The sequence below is a fragment of the Lissotriton helveticus genome, chromosome 5_1, assembly GCF_964261635.1.
Source record: "Lissotriton helveticus chromosome 5_1, aLisHel1.1, whole genome shotgun sequence".
Classification (NCBI taxonomy): domain Eukaryota; kingdom Metazoa; phylum Chordata; class Amphibia; order Caudata; family Salamandridae; genus Lissotriton; species Lissotriton helveticus.
Genome location: NC_136065.1, coordinates 2017426970 through 2017445052, shown reverse-complemented (window position 1 = coordinate 2017445052; position 18083 = coordinate 2017426970). Strand labels below are relative to the sequence as shown.

General features: G+C 53.0%; 1 protein-coding gene across 2 annotated transcripts in view; it reads right to left on the bottom strand.

The window, feature by feature from the left end:
* Positions 1-17728, bottom strand: part of LOC144756188 (uncharacterized) — a 163408-nt gene extending 145680 nt beyond the window's left edge. For both annotated transcript variants that reach the window (XM_078645787.1, XM_078645788.1), the window contains exon 1: positions 17506-17728. In XM_078645787.1, the coding sequence (XP_078501913.1) occupies positions 17506-17596 (91 nt within the window). In that variant the 5' untranslated portion in view covers positions 17597-17728. The remainder of the gene's footprint in view (positions 1-17505) is intronic.
* Positions 17729-18083: the final 355 nt, after the last annotated feature.

The following is an 18083-nucleotide window of genomic DNA, read 5'->3' as shown; positions in this document are numbered from 1 at the left end:
ATGCCGCGGGCAGTGATGGTGGAACTGTTCTTGGCGGTGGTGCTTGAAGTGAGGGTGCTGTTTGGGTAACTGGTGATGGAACTGTTCCTGGCGGTGGTACTTGAAGTGTGGGTGCTGGTTGGGTCAGTGGTGATGGAACTGGTCCTGGTGGTGGTGCTTGAAATGAAGGTGCTTCTGGGGGCAGTGATGGTGGAACTGTTCCTGGCGGTGGTGCTTGAAGTGAGGGTGCAGCTTGGGGCAGTGCTGGTGGAACTGGTCCCGGTGGTGGTGCTTGAAGTGAGGGTGCAGCTTGGGGCAGTGCTGGTGGAACTGGTCCTGGCGGTGCTGCTTGAAGTGAGGGTGCTCCTTGTATTGACTGTGGCAGCGCTGGCGGTGGTGCTTGGAGTGACGGTGCTCCTTGTGCTGGATGCTTTACTAACTGTAGTGGAACTGGCGGTGGTGCTTGAAGGGAGGTTGCGGATTGCTTGTGTTGGATGCTCTATTAATTGTGGTGGAACTGGCGGTGGTGCTTGAAGTGGGGATGCTGCTTGGGGCAGTGCTGGTGGAACTGTTCCTGGCGGTGGTGCTTGACGTGAGGGTGCTGGTTGGGTCAGTGGTGATGGAACTTGTCCCGGTGGTGGTACTTGAAGTGAGGATGCTGCTGCCGGCAGGGATGGTGGAACTGTTCCTGGTGGTGGTGCTTGAAGTGAGGGTGCAGATTGAGTCAGTGCTGGTGGAACTGTTCCTGGTGGTGGTGCTTGAAGTGAGGCTGCTGCTTGGGGGCAGTGCTAGTGGAACTGTTCCTGGCGGTGGTGCTTGCAGGGAGGGTGCTGGTTGGGTCAGTAGTGATGGAACTGGTCCCGGTGGTGGTGCTTGAAGTGAGGGTGCTGCTGCGGGCAGTGATGGTGGAACTGTTCCTGGTGGTGGTGCTTGAAGAGTGGGTGCTGGTGGTGGTGCTTGAAGTGAGGGTGCTGCTTGCTTGTGTTGGATGCTCTATTAACGGTGGTGGAACTGGAGGTGGTGCTTAAAGTGAGGGAGCTGCTTGGGGGCAGTGCTGTTGGAACTGTTTCTGGTGGTGGTGCTTGAAGTGAGGGTGCAGCTTGGGTCAGTGGTCGTGGAACTGGTCCTGGCGGTGCTGCTTGAAGTGAGGGTGTTCATTGTATTGGCTGTGGCAGCGCTGGCGGTGTGCTTGGAGTGACGGTGCTCCTTGTGCTGGATGCTTTACTAACTGTAGTGGAACTGGCGGTGGTGCTTGAAGTGAGGGTGCTGCTTGCTTGTGTTGGATGCTCTATTAATTGTGGTGGAACTGGTGGTGGTGCTTGAAGTGAGGGTGCTGCTTGGGGTCAGTGCTTGTTGAACTGTTCCTGGCGGTGATGCTTGAAGTGAGGGTGTTGCAGGGGGCAGTGATGGTTGAACTGTTCCTGGCGATGGTGCTTGAAGTGTGGGTGCTGGTTGGGTCAGGGGTGATGGAACTGGTCACGGTGGTGGTGCTTGAAATGAAGGTGTTTCTGGGGCAGTGTTGGTGGAACTGTTCCTGGTGGTGGTGCTTGAAGTGAGGGTGCAGCTTGGGGGCAGTCCCGGTGGAACTGGTCCTGGCGGTGCTCCTTGAAGTGAGGGTGCTCCTTGTATTGACTGTGGCAGCGCTGGCAGTGGTGCTTGGAGTGACTGTACTCCTTGTGCTGGATGCTTTACTAACTGTAGTGTAACTGGTGGTGGTGCTTCAAGTGAGGGTGCTGCTTGCTTGTGTTGGATGCTCTATTAATTGTGGTGGAACTGGCGGTGGTGCTTGAAGTGGGGCTGCTGCTTGGGGCAGTGCTGGTGGAACTGTTCCTGGCGGTGGTGCTTGACGTGAGGGTGCTGGTTGGGTCAGTGGTGATGGAACTTGTCCCGGTGGTGGTACTTGAAGTGAGGATGCTGCTGCGGGCAGGGATGGTGGAACTGTTCCTGGTGGTGGTGCTTAAAGTGAGGGTGCAGATTGAGTCAGTGCTGGTGGAACTGTTCCTGGTGGTGGTGCTTGAAGTGAGGCTGCTGCTTGGGGGCAGTGCTAGTGGAACTGTTCCTGGCGGTGGTGCTTGCAGGGAGGGTGCTGGTTGGGTCAGTAGTGATGGAACTGGTCCCGGTGGTGGTGCTTGAAGTGAGGGTGCTGCTGCGGGCAGTGATGGTGGAACTGTTCCTGGTGGTGGTGCTTGAAGAGTGGGTGCTGGTGGTGGTGCTTGAAGTGAGGGTGCTGCTTGCTTGTGTTGGATGCTCTATTAACGGTGGTGGAACTGGAGGTGGTGCTTAAAGTGAGGGAGCTGCTTGGGGGCAGTGCTGTTGGAACTGTTTCTGGTGGTGGTGCTTGAAGTGAGGGTGCAGCTTGGGTCAGTGGTCGTGGACCTGGTCCTGGCGGTGCTGCTTGAAGTGAGGGTGTTCATTGTATTGGCTGTGGCAGCGCTGGCGGTGTGCTTGGAGTGACGGTGCTCCTTGTGCTGGATGCTTTACTAACTGTAGTGGAACTGGCGGTGGTGCTTGAAGTGAGGGTGCTGCTTGCTTGTGTTGGATGCTCTATTAATTGTGGTGGCACTGGTGGTGGTGCTTGAAGTGAGGGTGCTGCTTGGGGTCAGTGCTTGTTGAACTGTTCCTGGCGGTGATGCTTGAAGTGAGGGTGTTGCAGGGGGCAGTGATGGTTGAACTGTTCCTGGCGATGGTGCTTGAAGTGTGGGTGCTGGTTGGGTCAGGGGTGATGGAACTGGTCACGGTGGTGGTGCTTGAAATGAAGGTGTTTCTGGGGCAGTGTTGGTGGAACTGTTCCTGGTGGTGGTGCTTGAAGTGAGGGTGCAGCTTGGGGGCAGTCCTGGTGGAACTGGTCCTGGCGGTGCTCCTTGAAGTGAGGGTGCTCCTTGTATTGACTGTGGCAGCGCTGGCAGTGGTGCTTGGAGTGACTGTACTCCTTGTGCTGGATGCTTTACTAACTGTAGTGTAACTGGTGGTGGTGCTTGAAGTGAGGGTGCTGCTTGCTTATGTTGGATGCTCTATTAACTGTGGTGGAACTGGCGGTGGTGCTTGAAGTGAGGGTGCTGCTTGCTTATGTTGGATGCTCTATTAACTGTGGTGGAACTGGCGGTGGTGCTTGAAGTGAGGCTGCTGCTTGCCTGTGTTGGATGGTCTATGAACTCTAGTGGAAGTGGTGGTGGGGCTTAAGGTTAGGCTGCTGCTTGGGGTGGTGCTGGTGGAAGTTTTCCTGGGGGTGGTGCTTCAAGTGTGGGTGCTGGTTGGGTCAATGATGATGGAACTGGTCCCGGTGCTTCAAATGAAGGTGCTTCTGGAGGTAGTGATGGCGGAACTGTACCTGGTGGTGGTGCTTGAAGTGGGGGTGCTGGTTGGAGCAGTGGTAATGAAACTGGTCCAGGTGGTGATGCTTGAAGTGGGGGTGCTGCTGGGGGCAGTGCTGGTGGAACTGTTCATGGTGGTGGTGCTTAAAGTGAGGGTGCTGCTGGGGGCAGTGATGGTGGAACTGTTCCTGGCGGTGATGCTTGAAGTGAGGTTGCTGCCTGCTTGTGTTGGATGCTCTATTAATTGTGGTGGAACTGGTGGTAGTGCTTGAAATAAGGGTGCTGCTTGGGGGCAGTGCTTGTTGAACTGTTCCTGGCGGTGGTGCTTGAAGTGAGGGTGCTGGTTAGGTAACTGGTGTTGGAACTGTTCCTGGCGGTGGTGCTTGAAGTGTGGGTGCTGGTTGGGTCAGTGGTGATGGAACTGGTCCCAGTGGCGGTGCTTGAAATGAAGGTGCTTCTGGGGGCAGTGATGGTGGAACTGTTCCAGGTGGTGGTGCTTGAAGTGTGGGTGCTGGTTGGGTCAGTGATGATCGAACTGTTCCTGGTGGTGATGCTTGAAGTGAGGGTGCAGCTTGGGGCAGTGCTGGTGGATCTGGTCCTGGCGGTGCTACTTGAAGTGAGATTGCTCCTTGTATTGACTGTGTCAGCACTGGTGGTGGTGCTTGGAGTGACGGTGCTCCTTGTGCTTGATGCTTTACTAACCTTAGTGGAACTGGCAGTGATGCTTGAAATGAGGGTGCTGCTTGCTTGTGTTGGATGCTCTATTAACTGTGGTGGAACTGGTGGTGGTGCTTGAAGTGAGGGTGCTGCTTGCTTGTGTTGGAAGCTCTATTAAATGTGGTGGAACTGGCTGTTGTGCTTGAAGTGAGGCTGCTGCTTCGGGCAGTGCTGGTGGAACTGTTCCTAGCTGTGCTGCTTGAAGTGAGGGTGCTGGTTGGGACAGTGGTGATGGAACAGGTCCCGGTCGTGGTGCTTGAGGTGAGGGTGCTGCTGGGGGCAGTGATGGTGGAACTGTTCCTGGTGGTTGTGCTTGAAGTGAGGCTGCTGCTTGGGGGCCGTGCTAGTGGAACTGGTATTGGCGGTGGTGCTTGAAGTGTAGGTTCTGGTTGGGTCAGTGGTGATGGAACTGTTCCTGGCGGTGGTGCTTGAAGTGAAGGTGCAGCTTGGGGCAGGGCTGGTGGAGCTGGTCCCGGCGGTGGTGCTTGGAGTGAGGGTGCTCCTTGTGTTGGATGCTTTACTAACTGTGGTGCTTGAAGTGAGGGTGCAGCTTGGGGCAGTGCTGGTGGAACTGGTCCTGGCGGTGCTGCTTGAAGTGAGGGTGCTCCTTGTATTGACGGTGCCAGCGCTGGCGGTGGTGCTTGCAGTGACGGGGCTCCCTGTGCTGGATGCTTTACTAACTGCAGTGTAACTGGCGGTGGTGCTTGAAGTGGGGATGCTGCTTGCTTGTGTTGGATGCTCTATTAAATGTGGTGGAACTGGCGGTGGTGCTTGAGGCTTCTGCTTGCTTCTGTTGGATGGTCTATTAACTGTAGTAGAAGTGGCAGTGGTGCTTAAAGTGATGTTGCTGCTTGGGGGCAGTGCTGGTGGAAGTTTTCCTGGCTGTGGTGCTTGAAGTGTGGGTGCTGGTTGGGTCAGTGGTGATGGAACTGGTCCCGGTGGTGGTGCTTGAAATGAAGGTGCTTCTGGGGGCAGTGATGGTGGAACTGTTCCTGGTGGTGGTGCTTGAAGTGGGGGTGCTGGTTGGGTCAGTGGTGATGGAACTGGTCCCGGTGGTGGTGCTTGGAGTGAGGGTGCTGCTGGGGGCAGTGATGGTGGAACTGTTCCTGGTGGTGGTGCTTGAAGTGAGGGTGCAGCTTGGGGGTAGTGCTGGTGTAACTGTTCATGGTGGTGGTGCTTAAAGTGAGGGTGCTGCTGGTGGCAGTGATGGTGGAACTGTTCCTGGTTGTGGTGCTTGAAGTGAGGCTGCTGCTTGGGGCAGTGCTAGTGGAACTGTTCCTGGCGGTGGTGCTTGAAGTGAGGGTGCTGGTTGGTTCAGTGGTGATAGAACTGTTCCTGGCGGTGGTGCTTGTTGGGTCAGTGGTGTTGGAACTGTTCCTGGCAGTCGTGCTTGAAGTGAGGGTGCTGGTTGGGTCAGTGTTGATGGAACTGTTCCTGGTGGTGGTGCTTGAAGTGAGGGTGCTGGTTGGGTCAGTGGTGATAGAACTGTTCCTGGCGGTGGTGCTTGCAATGTAGGTGCTGGTTGGGTCAGTGGTGATGGAACTGTTCCTGTCGGTGGTGCATGAAGTGTGGGTGCTGGTTGGGTCAGTGGTAATGGAACCGTTCCTGGTGGTGGTGCTTGAAGTGAGGGTGCAGCTTGGGGCAGGGCTGGTGGAACTGGTCCCGGCAGTGGTGCTTGAAGTGAGGGTGCTCCTTGTGTTGGATGCTTTACTAACTGTAGTGGAACTGGCTGTGGTGCTTGAAGTGAGGTTGCTGCTTGCTTGTGTTGGATGCTCTATTAACTGTGGTGGAACTGGTGGTGGTGCTTAAAATGAGGGTGCTGCTTGGGGGCAGTGCTTGTTGAACTGTTCCTGGCGGTGATGCTTGAAGTGAGGGTGCTGCTGGGGGCAGTGATGGTGGAACTGTTCCTGGCAGTGGTGCTTGAAGTGAGGGTGCTTGTTGGGTAACTGGCAATGGAACTGTTCCTGGCGGTGGTGCTTGAAGTGTGGGTGCTTGTTGGGTAACTGGTAATGGAACTGTTCCTGGCGGTGGTGCTTGAAGTGTGGGTGCTTGTTGGGTCAGTGGTGATGGAACTGTTCCTGGCGGTGGTGCTTGAAGTGTGGGTGCTTATTGGGTCAGTGGTGACGGAACTGTTCCTGGCGGTGGTGCTTGAAGTGAGGGTGCAGCTTGGGGCAGTGCTGCTGGAACTGATCCTGGCGGTGCTACTTGAAGTGAGCTTGCTCCTTAGATTGACTGTGGCAGCGCTGGCGGTGGTGCTTGGAGTGACGGTGCTCCTTGCGCTGGATGCTTTACTAACTGTAGTGCACCTGGCAGTGGTGCTTGAAGTGAGGGTGCTGCTTGCTTGTGTTGGATGCTCTATGAACTGTGGTGGAACTGGCAGTGGTGCTTGAAGTGAGGGTGCTGCTTGCTTGTGTTGGATGCTCTATGAACTGTGGTGGAACTGGTGGTGGTGCTTGAAGTGAGGCTGCTGCTTGGGGCAGTGCTGGTGGAACTTTTCCTGGCGGTGGTGCTTGAAGTGAGGGTGCTGGTTGGGTCAGTGGTGATGGAACGGGTCCCGTTCGTGGTGCTTGAAGTGAGGGTGCTGCTGGGGGCAGTGATGGTGGAAATGTTCCTAGTGGTGTTGCTTGAAGTGAGGGTGGTGCTGGAGGAGGTGATGGTGAAACTGTTCCTGGTGCTTGAAGTGAGGGTGCAGGGGGGGCAGTGCTGGTGGAACTGTTCCTGGTGGTGGTGCTTGAAGTGAGGGTGCTGGTTGGGTCAGTGGTGATGGAACTGGTCCCGTTCGTGGTGCTTTAAGTGAGGGTGCTGCTTGCTTGTGTTGGATGCTCTATTAACTGTGGTGGAACTGGTGGTTGTGCTTGAAGTGAGGCTGCTGCTTGGGGCAGTGCTGGTGGAACTTTTCCTGGCGGTGGTGCTTGAAGTGAGGGTGCTGGTTGGGTCATTGGTGATGGAACTGATCCCGTTCGTGGTGCTTGAAGTGAGGGTGCTGCTGGGGGCAGTGATGGTGGAACTGTTCCTGGTGGTGTTGCTTGAAGCGAGGGTGCTCCTGGAGGAGGTGCTGGTGGAACTGTTCCTGGTGGTGGTGTTTGAAGTCAGGGCACTGCTGGGGGCAGTGATGGTGGAACCGTTCCTTGTGGTTGTGCTTGAAGTGAGGCTGCTGCTTGGGGGCAGTGCTAGTGGAACTGTTCCTGGTGGTGGCGCTTGCTTGGACGGTGCTGGTTGGTTCAGTGGTGATGGAACTGTTCCTGGCGGTGGTGCTTGAAGTATGGGTGCTGTTTGGGTCAGTGGTGATGGAACTGTTCCTGGCTGTGGTGCTTGAAGTATGGGTGCTGTTTGGGTCAGTGGTGATGGAACTGTTCCTGGCTGTGGTGCTTGAAGTGAGGATGCAGCTTGGGGCAGGTCTGGTGGAGCTGGTCCCGGCGGTGGTGCTTGGAGTGAGGGTGCTCCTTGTGTTGGAAAAGTTTAACAATGCCCTTGGTCAGGGAGGGCCCCTGGAGGGTCTGGAGATGGAGCCTGCATGTAAGGTTCTCGACAGACACATCACAAAGACATTGGATAGCACTGCCCCCTGGTCAAGCAAAGGACCCCTGAGGCAAACTAAATCTGCACCTTGGTTTTTGGCCCGCACTCAAGAAGGAGAAGGCGGCATGCAAGCGCCTAGAGAGACGTTGGAGGAGAGGTTTTTCCGCTGCTGATAGGAGGGACTATAAAAATAGGCTCAAAGGCTATCATGCACTTATCAGGAAAAATCGCACTTCTTATTATAGGAACAGAATTGAGGGAGCTGATAATTCAGTTAAGGAGCTGTTCTCCATTTTTAAATAAATCTCCTCCTTGTCTAGCAGTGCTGCACCAGTGAAGGGGTCAGTGGAATCCTGCAATCGTGTAGCAGAGTTTTTTGCTGACAAGGTGGAGAAGATCTACTCCTCCTCTCCGACGGAGGCCAGAGTTGGGTGCGCGACAGATGAGATCCCTATAAAGCATAAAGGGACTGAGAGTCTTGTATCCTTTAGCATTCCCCCTCAGGATCTCCTAAACAGAATAGCGGCTAAAATTAAATCGGGCTCCCCTAATGACCCTTCGCCTGCTTAAGTATTGAGGAAGAGCTTGGAGACCTTGGAACCCCACATTCGCCATCTGTTAGAGCTTTCCTTTGGTTCAGGAAGGGTAACGAAAGCTTGGAAAGAGGCTGTGGTGCTCCCCCTTAAAAAATAACCTAACGTTAGCACAGAGCAATTAGATAACTTGCGCCCAATCTCACTTCTCCCCTACTTCGCTAAGATTGCTGAGAAAATTGTCAATATACAACTGACAGCCCACATCGAGACTCACAAACTGCTTCACCCCACACAATCGGGCTTTCAGGCGTCCTATTCCACTGAATCTGCTCTGCTTCTGTCTACTGAGATCTTACGGAAGTTGGTTGATGAAGGTCAGACAGAAGCACTAATCCTTTTGGATTTAAGTGCTGCCTTTGACACTGTAGCGCATCATACATTGCTGCAGTGTCTTAAAAGGGGAGGTGTGGCGAGTAAAGCGTGGGATTGGCTGAAGTCATTCCTGCATAATCGCAGTTTCCAAGTGGCACAGGGACCATATCGGTCCAAAGACATCAGCTTGAAACAGGGGGTGCCACAAGGGTCCAGTCTGAGCCCTACCCTTTTTAATCTTTATGTGGCACCAGTAGCAGAAGAGATCACTGAAAGATTTGGGGTGCAAGTTGTGTCTTATGCTGACGATACCCAACTTGTCGTGGCTCTCGCACAATCAGATGAGACTGCAGCTAGCAACTTTTCTACCTGTCTGCAGGAAGTAGCTGCCTGGATGGCCAGTAATTGCCTGAAATTAAATGGCAGCAAGACTGAGGTGTTGATTGTGGGGAAAGCACCATTGGTATGGACATCGGCGTGGTGGCCGCAAGTCCTGGGACCTCAACCTTCTCCCAGCGTACAAGTCATAAATTTGGGAATTTGGCTGGACAGTAAAATGTCGTTTGAGTACCATTCAAGGCAAGTGGCAGGCCGGTGTTTTGGTATCTTGAGGGGCCTGAGGAAGACTCTTGATCTCCTTCCCACTACAGCCAGGAAAACCCTTGTCCATGCTCTAGTTACTTCTAGGCTGGACTATGGGAATGCCCTGTATCTTGGAGCTAATGTCAAATGCATTACGAGATTGCAGCGTATACAGAACGCAGCAGCTTGTTTGGTTTTGATGCTGCCAAAGAGAGCGTTGTCTAAGAAGGCATTAGAAACTTTGCACTGGCTACCGATTAGGGAATGGGTGCTGTTTAAAGCTCTATCTATAAGTCATCGCATTACTCAGGGGAAAGGACCCACCTATCTCCTCGATTTGCTAGCCCCTTATACTCCTGCGCATCAATTGCGATCTTGCGGTATGGGGCTGGTCAAGGTTCCAAAGATCAGAAGAGCTAGGATGGGATGGCGCTCTTTCCGTGTTCTGGCAGCCCAACACTGGCACAGACTCCCACCGAACCTTCGGCTGGAGACCGCAGAACTGATGTTTCGTAAACAACTGAAAACACACCTCTTTCCCTTAGGGTAGAGCGGGTGGACTCTACTGTGGGGATAGAGCTACTTGGACTTCATAACTATTGCTAGCTGTACCGTAGCGCGGGGACACACTGGCCTTAGTGTAACCAGGCGCTTTAAAATTTCATAATATTATTATTATTACTAACTGTAGTGGAACTGGCGGTGGTGCTTGAAGTGAGGGTGCTACTTGGGGGTAGTGCTGTTGGAACTGTTCCTGGTGGTGATGCTTGAAGTGGGGTGCTGGTTGGGTCAGTGGTGATGGAACTGTTCCTGGCTGTGGTGCTTGAGGTGAGGGTGCTGGTTGGGTCAGTGGTGATGGAACTGTTCCTGCTGGTGGAGCGTGAAGTGAGGGTGCAGTTCGGGTCAGTCGTTGTGGAACTGGTCCTGGAGGTGCTGCTTGAAGTGAGGGTGCTCCTTGTGGTGGCTGTGGCAGTGCTGGCGGTGGAGCTTGGAGTGACGGTGCTCCTTGTGCTGGATGCTTTACTAACTGTAGTGGAACTGCCGGTGGTGCTTGAAGTGAGGGTGCTGCTTGCTTGTGTTGGACGCTCTATTAACTGTGGTGGAACTGGTGGTGGTGCTTGAAGTGAGGTTGCTGCTGGGGGCAGTGATGGTGGAACTGTTCCTGGCGGTGGTGCTTGAAGTGAGGGTGCTGGTTGGGTCAGTGGTGATGGAACTGATCCTGGCGGTGGTGCTTGAAGTGTGGGTGCTCCTTGTGTTGGCTGTGGCGGCGCTGGTGATGGTGTTTGAGTGATGGTAACACCTCTTGTCGCTGCCAGGCTTCCGCCGGGCTGCAGGCCCTAAGGAACGAGTTACTGAAGTGTTCCGGATGGCCACAATTACACCGACAGGCATTCATTCTTAAAAGGGAAAGAAAGCTCCCACCTCTCGTTATTCCATCAGGATAATGCACCTGCTGCAAACATTTGCGTTAAGGCTAATGGACTGACTCAGCCTTTCATCCGCCTGAAGACGACAAACCAGTACTACATGCTGTGTTACAGGTGTGCTGTAATTGTAATCAGAGCTGTGCTTCTCAGGCCCTGAGAGCTCCCTGGATTACATGATAACAAAGGGCTGTGTAAACTGCTGAGGGAAGTCCTGAATGCGAGCGACGACGCCTCTTCTGTTCTTGGAAAACTGCTTTCAGTTCCTCACTCGGGGTTTCCCAAGGCGCGCGTTCCTCGGCGTTGAATGATGAGCAGCCAGTCTTACAGGTAAACTGGTTTCTACCGCAGACCACTGGCGGTGGAGGGGGGATAACCTCAGTCCAGCTAAGGTGCCTTTGCCACAGCCAGGAAACTGCGTTATGAGAGTGTCACTTATTGAAGCAGTTTATTTTTATTTTCATCAATTCTATAGCGCAAGCCCTGCTTCAGGAAGTCGCGCGCTGCACAAAAGGCCAGGCAGTATCTAAGGGCTCATACATGGTAGTACATTTATACAGCACCTCCTACTGAAGGGTCTCGCATATTACCCACCCCAGATAGACTGAGTCTCATGTAGTATGCCATAGACCTCCTTCGATCCGGCCCTCCTGGACCTACGCGTGCGCCCCTGGCTGGGTTAGACTGAGTTTCATGAAGTATGTCATAGACATCTTTAGTTCCGGCTACCCTGGACCTACGCTGGAACCCCCCCCCCCCCCCCCCCCCCCCCCAGATAAGACTGAGTATCATGAAGCATGCCATAGATGCCTTTGGTACCGGCCCTCCTGGGCCTACACTGGACCCCCTGGGTTAGACTGAGTTTCATGAAGTATGTCTTAGACCTCTTTGCTATTTCCCTACAGCGTGTAAGGCTACATCAGATGATCATTACTGGCTTCAATAGTTCTAAACACAGGTGTTTTCTAACACATCCTGCAAGTAGGTATGAAAACACAGAGTTGTGAGACAGGCCCAAGTATGCTCACCAATAGGATCAGAATTAAGGAGCATTAAACAGCTTATAAACGAAATACGTATTATATTGCAGCATAGGACCAAATCATGAATTTTAAATTAGAAAAGAGCTCGCCCGTGTGAACTGTGGTTACTACCAACCCACAAATCTCCGTTCTGCCGGAACTGAGCACTTCACCCAGAATTTAGCATTGGGCATAAGTCACAGGAACGCATTACGTCACCGGTAAGCACCCATATGTCAGACACAATGATGAGCTGCAAAGGTTCAGAATATCATACCATTAGTATATGCATAACACCCACAGCTCAGCGAATTAAGAAACTGCTGCGACTGTGACGTGCAGGTCACAGGTTTGTTACCTAACAGGGCCAACTCAAACTTTCATCTTTCCTAGGTCACTAACTTGGATTCATATTAAGGACCTCATTACAGGTGTCAGTATAGCAGTTAATAGTCCCATCAAAATGACCAGTTCCACTGTAGCAGGGGGACAGTATTTCAACCAATCAATCAGGCGCATTTATTGAGCGCGCTACTCACACGCAAGGGTCTAAAGGTGCTGGGAGGGGGGGAGGGGGGGGGGGTGCTGCTACTTCTCGAAGAGCCAGGTCTTGAGTTGCTTCCTGAAGGAGAGATGGTCCTGGGTCAGTCGTAGGTGGGCAGGGAGGGAGTTCCACGTCTTGGCCGCCAGGTAGGAGAAGGATCTCCCTCCGGTGGTGGTTCTGCGAATCCGTGGGACGGTGGCGAGGGCGAGGCTGGCGGATCGGAGCTGATGGGTGGGTGTGTAGAACGTGAGGCGGTTGTTGAGGTATTCGGGGCCCATGTCGTGGAGAGCCTTGTGAGCGTGGGTGAGGAGCCTGAACGTGATCCTTTTGCTGACGGGGAGCCAGTGCAGGTCTCTCCGGTGGGCAGAGATGTGGCTGTGTCGTGGGATGTCAAGGATGAGTCGTACAGAGGCGTTCTGTATGTGTTGGAGTCTTTTCTGTAATTTGGCTGTGGTTCCGGTGTAGAGGGCGTTCCCGTAGTCCAGTCGGCTGGTGACGAGGGCCTGGGTGAGCCTGGGTAACCGTCTTTCTGGTTTCGGTGGGGATCCACCGGAAGATCTTTCGGAGCGTGCGCAGGGTATTGAAACATGATGGCGAGACGGCGTTGACTTGCTTGGTCATCGTGAGGGAGGAGTCCAGGATGAAACCTAGGTTGCGTGCGTGGTCCGTGGGCTTGGGGGCGGTGCCCAGCACAGGGGGCCACCAGGAGTCGTCCCAGAGGGGGATGGTCCCAGGATGAGGACTTCCGTCTTGTCCGAGTTCAGTTTCAGACGGCTGAGCTTCATCCATTCCGCGACGTCTTTCATTCCTTCCTGGAGGCTGGCTCTGGCATTGGCAGGGTCCTTGGTGAGGGAGATGATCAGCTGGGTGCTGTCAGCGTAGGAGATGATGTTTAGGTTGTTTTGGCGTGCGATGGCTGCGAGGGGGGTCATGTAGATGTTGAAGAGGGTGGGGCTGAGCTAGGATCCTTGAGGTACGCCGCAGATGATCTTGGTGGCCGCTGAGCGGAAAGGGGGGGAGGCGGACTCTGAGTTCTGTCGGAGAGGAAAGAGGTGATCCATTCCAGGGCCATTCCTTGGATCCCGGCGTGGTGGAGGCGGTTTGTTAGGGTGCGGTGGCAGACTCTGTTGAATGCGGCCGATAGGTCGAGGAGGATGAGGGCAGCGGTTTCCCCGTTGTTGAGCAGGGACCTGATGTCGGTGGCTGCGATGAGGGCGGTCTCGGTGCTGTGGTTTGCTCTGAATCCGGACTGCGAGCGGTCGAGGGAGCTGTTGGTCTCGAGGAAGGTGGTTAGCTGTTTGTTGACGGTTTTCTCAATGACTTTAGCGGGGAACGGGAGGAGCGATATGGGGCGCAAGTTCTTGAGGCCTGTGGGGTCCGCGGTGGGTTTCTTCAGGAGGGCGCTGATCTCCGCATGCTTCCAGCTCTCCGGAAAGGTGGCAGATGCGAAGGAGTTGTTAATGATGTTCCGGAGTTGGGGTGCGATGATGGAGTTGGCTTTGTTAATGATGTGGTGTGTGCAGGGGATCTGGAGTGGATGGTGTTCATCATGTGGGTGGTGTCTTCGGTGCTGACGGGGGGCCAGGCGCAGAGGGTGGTGGTGGGGGCGTTGGTTCGGTGGTTGGGTGCGTGGTCTGGGCGCCGAAGCGGTTGTGTATGTTGGCGATCTTGTGGTGGAAGAACGAGGCGAGTGCGTCGCAGAGGTCTTGCGAAGGCGTGATGTCGTTGTTGCTGGCGCTGGGGTTGGAGAGCTCTTTAACTATGTTGAAGAGTTCCTTGCTGTTGTGGGTGTTGTTGTCTAGTCGTTCTCTGAATGCTGTGCTGTCCTTTTGGTGGTGCGGATCAGCTGGTGGTGTTGGCGGGTGGCGTTCTTGAGGGCTGTCATGTTTTCTGTTGACCGGTCGTGGCGCCAGGCTTTCTCGAGGGTACGGCAGGATTCTTGGAGTCTTTGAGGTCGTTGGTGAACCACGAGCCTCCACCTGGTGAAAGCAGATAGAGTCTCCGGGTAAAATACTTTGGGCTTTTCTCATTTATTACATGGAGTGTGGCACGTGCCTACCCTCTTAAACCAATAGTGTTACTGGAACTAACAGTGCAGACTATAACACATCAATGGCTGCCAAAAATAAACATAGTCTCGTGTTAATGAAAAACATATTCTAACCATCATCTCAAAAAGATGCTGTTAGAAGAAAATCATGGAGACTCAATGTAATCGGTACAATAGTGGCCCTAGCCACCCCATTCTCCAGGGCCGTTATGTTTTTTTAAGGGGAGGAACTGTGCGGGCCAGTAGGGGCACCAGGGAATCCATTCCACGAGGCCTTAGGTGGATGCGCCGGGGCCCACTGGGGCAACCACAAAACGCTAAATTGGGGTACATGGGGGGGGGGAGCCCCAGGGCATCCACAATCCTTCAGGTTGCCCGCATGCATCCACCCTGGGCGCTGGGGAGTCGGGCATTGCTCCAGCACACCGGGAATAGCAGTTTTTTCATGCTCCCGCTGAGCAGGAGCAACTTGAGATTCCCTGTCTATGTGAGCGCGGTCAGGGAAATATATATTTGTTACCCCCTGAGGGGAGCATTTTAAAAGCTCCCACTGGGAGAGAACTTACATGTGCTTCCCTGCTCACTCTCTTGCGGGCAGGGAAACTACTGTGTCCTGGATGTTGGCTACCTGGAACACAGTGATTCAGACAGCCCCAGGGGATTTGGTCTTTCATGGCTCAGGGAGGGGGTGGGGGCGTCAGAGTCGGATTGGGATTGAAAATCGGCCCAGGCACACACACAAAAAAAAAAAAATCGGCACTCATTTGCATAATGCCTTTCTTCAAATCACTGCTTCGGCGTAATTGCATTAAAAAGAAGGAGGGGGGCTTAAAAAAATGCACGCATTCCTTTACACTAATGAAACACACCTAAAAACAAGTGAGGCCACTTCTACTGAGGCCCCTTGCCCCGCTCAGTATGTGCATGCATTAATGGACCGGCCAGCGAGACAAAGGGAGTGATACCTCTGCCTGTTGCTAAACCGGGGGTGGGGGTCCTGCAGTGTTGGGGGGGGGGGTAATGAGCGCCCATCTGCCTGCAGAAAGGCCACTCAGCCACCCACTGGCTGGATTCCGAAAATAGAGACACTGCCCAAATCGGCCCCAGACTGCTCAAAAAAGCAGCCCACAGCAGGAACTCAGACACCGGCCCCTCAGGCATTGTCCGAGTGCCCGCGTTACCAATCCGAGGCTGGGGGAGCATGCATCTCCCCCCCCTTTAATTTAAGTTCTTCCCCAGGGATGGGGTCCCCAGGGCCTATTGCGATTCAGGGAGGGAGGCTGCTCATCCTCCCTCGCCTTTGTTTTAAATCGGCCTTGGGAAAAGGTGTTCCCGTGGCCTTTTCAGGCTTGGGGAGGAGAGCCATGCACCCCCTTCCCTTTAATTGAAGTTTGGTCCCAAAGGATGTGGTCCCTGGAGCCTTTTTAAGGCTCAAAAGGGGAGCCACATGCCAAATATGTTTTGCCCCCTGGTCCCTCCACCCTCTCCCAGGATCTGCAAATTTGCTGCAAAAAAAGAAGTCTATCCTACGTATCGGGTATCCCTTTACCCATATTTTTTCTTTTGTTTAGAACTCGGAACGGAGTCCTGAGTCTTAAGATGGATGCTTCTACATAGTTGTGATGTGGTTGCCGCCAATAATATCTCAGCTTGAGATCTGGCAGGTCAGCAAATCCTCTGCAGAGTGAACTACAGTTTTTGAACATTAATTGCTCAAAAACAACTGGATGGATTTTCACTAATTCTAAACAGCATGCTTTCTGGTACAAGATATAGCTTTCTGCCAAATTTTGTGTAAATCCGTTTAGTGATTTTGGAGTTTTCCTTGTTCAATTATCCTATGGAAAAATGAATGGGGAAAACTAGTAACGGGACCCCAACTTTTTAGTCAGCCTGCTTGATGGAAACTTTCCAGGAAGAAACTGTGGTAAATGTGATTTTTGTTCTGCAAAGCTTAATAAAGATTCGTCAAAAGAAGCCAAAGTTATAAGGAAAACAAAAAAGGCTTTTCCTATGGAAACGCAGAAATATAACTACCCAGTGTCAACCGGCACTGATATATATATATATATATATAAAATAAGAATGCAAGGCAGAGGGTGGAGTATGACAATTATTAGAAAATAGATGGAGTGAGAGAGGTAGATAGAAACAGACAGCAAGAGAGTGATGCAGGTGACCTCCATCACCTGCATCACTCTCTTGCTGTCTGTCTCTGTCTGCCTCTCTCGCTCCATCTATTTTCTAGTAATTGTCATACTCCACCCTCTGCCTTGCATTCTTATTTTTGCCTCTCACCTCCTTCCTTGTTTTGCCTCTGTGTATTAAACATGTTCTCACTTGTTTACCCCTCCTTGCTCCAGCCATTCATCACTAATGCTTGGGGGCCCGGTTCACCGCACTCTTTCCCGTGAAGGTTCTGTCATGAGGCGTTTCTCTTCTTCTCCAGGAAGTTTTATCTCTCTCAGTGTACCTCTTTCATCTTCTTTGTTAAACTAGTTAATTGTCTAAAGTGCTCCCACCCAGGGAGCCCGACATACTTTAAGAAGCATCCGTGACTCCTTATGACGTTAGAAAAACAAGCATTGACAAAGCCACTTGGTCTGGCTTTAATGTGGCCACACATGTAAACACAGGCATGCGGAAATCAGCTCTTTAACAATAGAACTTTTGGGTTTGTCAATGCTGCTTCATACAGATTTGTCATCAACAACAATATATCCTCCCTAAATTTAGGAAAACCACAACAATGTTGTGGTTAAGGTGAGACCTTAGAGTGTCAGCCATACCTAATTAGGGATATTCAAAGATGGCGTTTGTTAGATCTTCCATTGGAGCGTTCCTTAAAAAGGAAGGAAACCCTCACTTTCTACCAGCGGGATGATTCATCATGGGGTTCCTCCTCACAAATTCGCACAAGGTCGGTGGTGGGATCCCTAAGAAGCTCTCAGAGAGAATTGTTTCCCCAATTATCAGCTTCTGAGTCAAACTACTTACAGTCACTGAGTAGAGTTAGAGGAAGTGCATCGTTATTTACAGAGAAAAGGGGCCAGAAATGTAGAAACACCTGTGCTTGCTGTCCCCAGTCATCTTTAAAAATGGAACCTCCCATTCAGTGGTTAAAAACAAAAGATACAGTGTGGTGTGTACAACGCAAACCTTCTGGTAAGGATTGTCTACATGTTTCAGCCCTCAACCAAGCCCTTTCTGGGTCAGGAGCATTCAGCAACATGAGTCCTATTGAGTCAACCCTATCCTCCGGTAGCGATGTTAGTAATCTACAGTCAGTTACGGAGTAGGGTAGGAAAAATTGAGACACTATGATTTTACGTGTCACTTGTTAATCATCACAGAAAACCTAGAAATGTTAGAGGTAACAACATCATGCACACGCTTCAGTGAGCGCATTCTCCAGTAGCCCCGAAGTAGGAAAACTTGATATCACTCACCGGATAGCAGCAGGAAGCCTGCTACAGTCATCTTGAGATGAAGGCCCATGCTGCTTGCAGTCTTCTGCATTCCTGCTGATAAACGCAGCATCCTGGCTCCTTGCAGTCTCCCTGACTCTGGTATCGCCTTTCTTGGCTCAGTGGACAGGTGCCGCCTCTTCTAGGTCTCTGGTCAGACCCCCAACTTCTTGGTCGAGTGCATCCCTAGTTCACAGGGCAGGTGTAGCGACCGTGGTGCTTTGGACAGGTGTAGCCTCCAGCAGACTCCGGGTTCTTAGGTGAGGTGCAGCCTCCCTTGGCTCTCAGGGCAGGTGCACTCCAAGCAGCAGGACAGGTGCACCCCAGCAGCGCCCCTGGCTCTCAGGACAGGCGAAGCCCCCAGCAGCGCCCCTGACTCTCAGGACAGGTGTAGCCCCCAGCAGCGCCCCCCTGTTGGTAGGTGAGGCGCAGCCTACCCTCCCCTGGCTCTCAGGACAGGTGTAGCCTCCAGCAGACCCCGGGTTCTTAGGTGAGGTGCAACCTCCCTTGGCTCCCAGGGCAGGTGCACTCCAAGCAGCAGGACAGGTGCACCCCAGCAG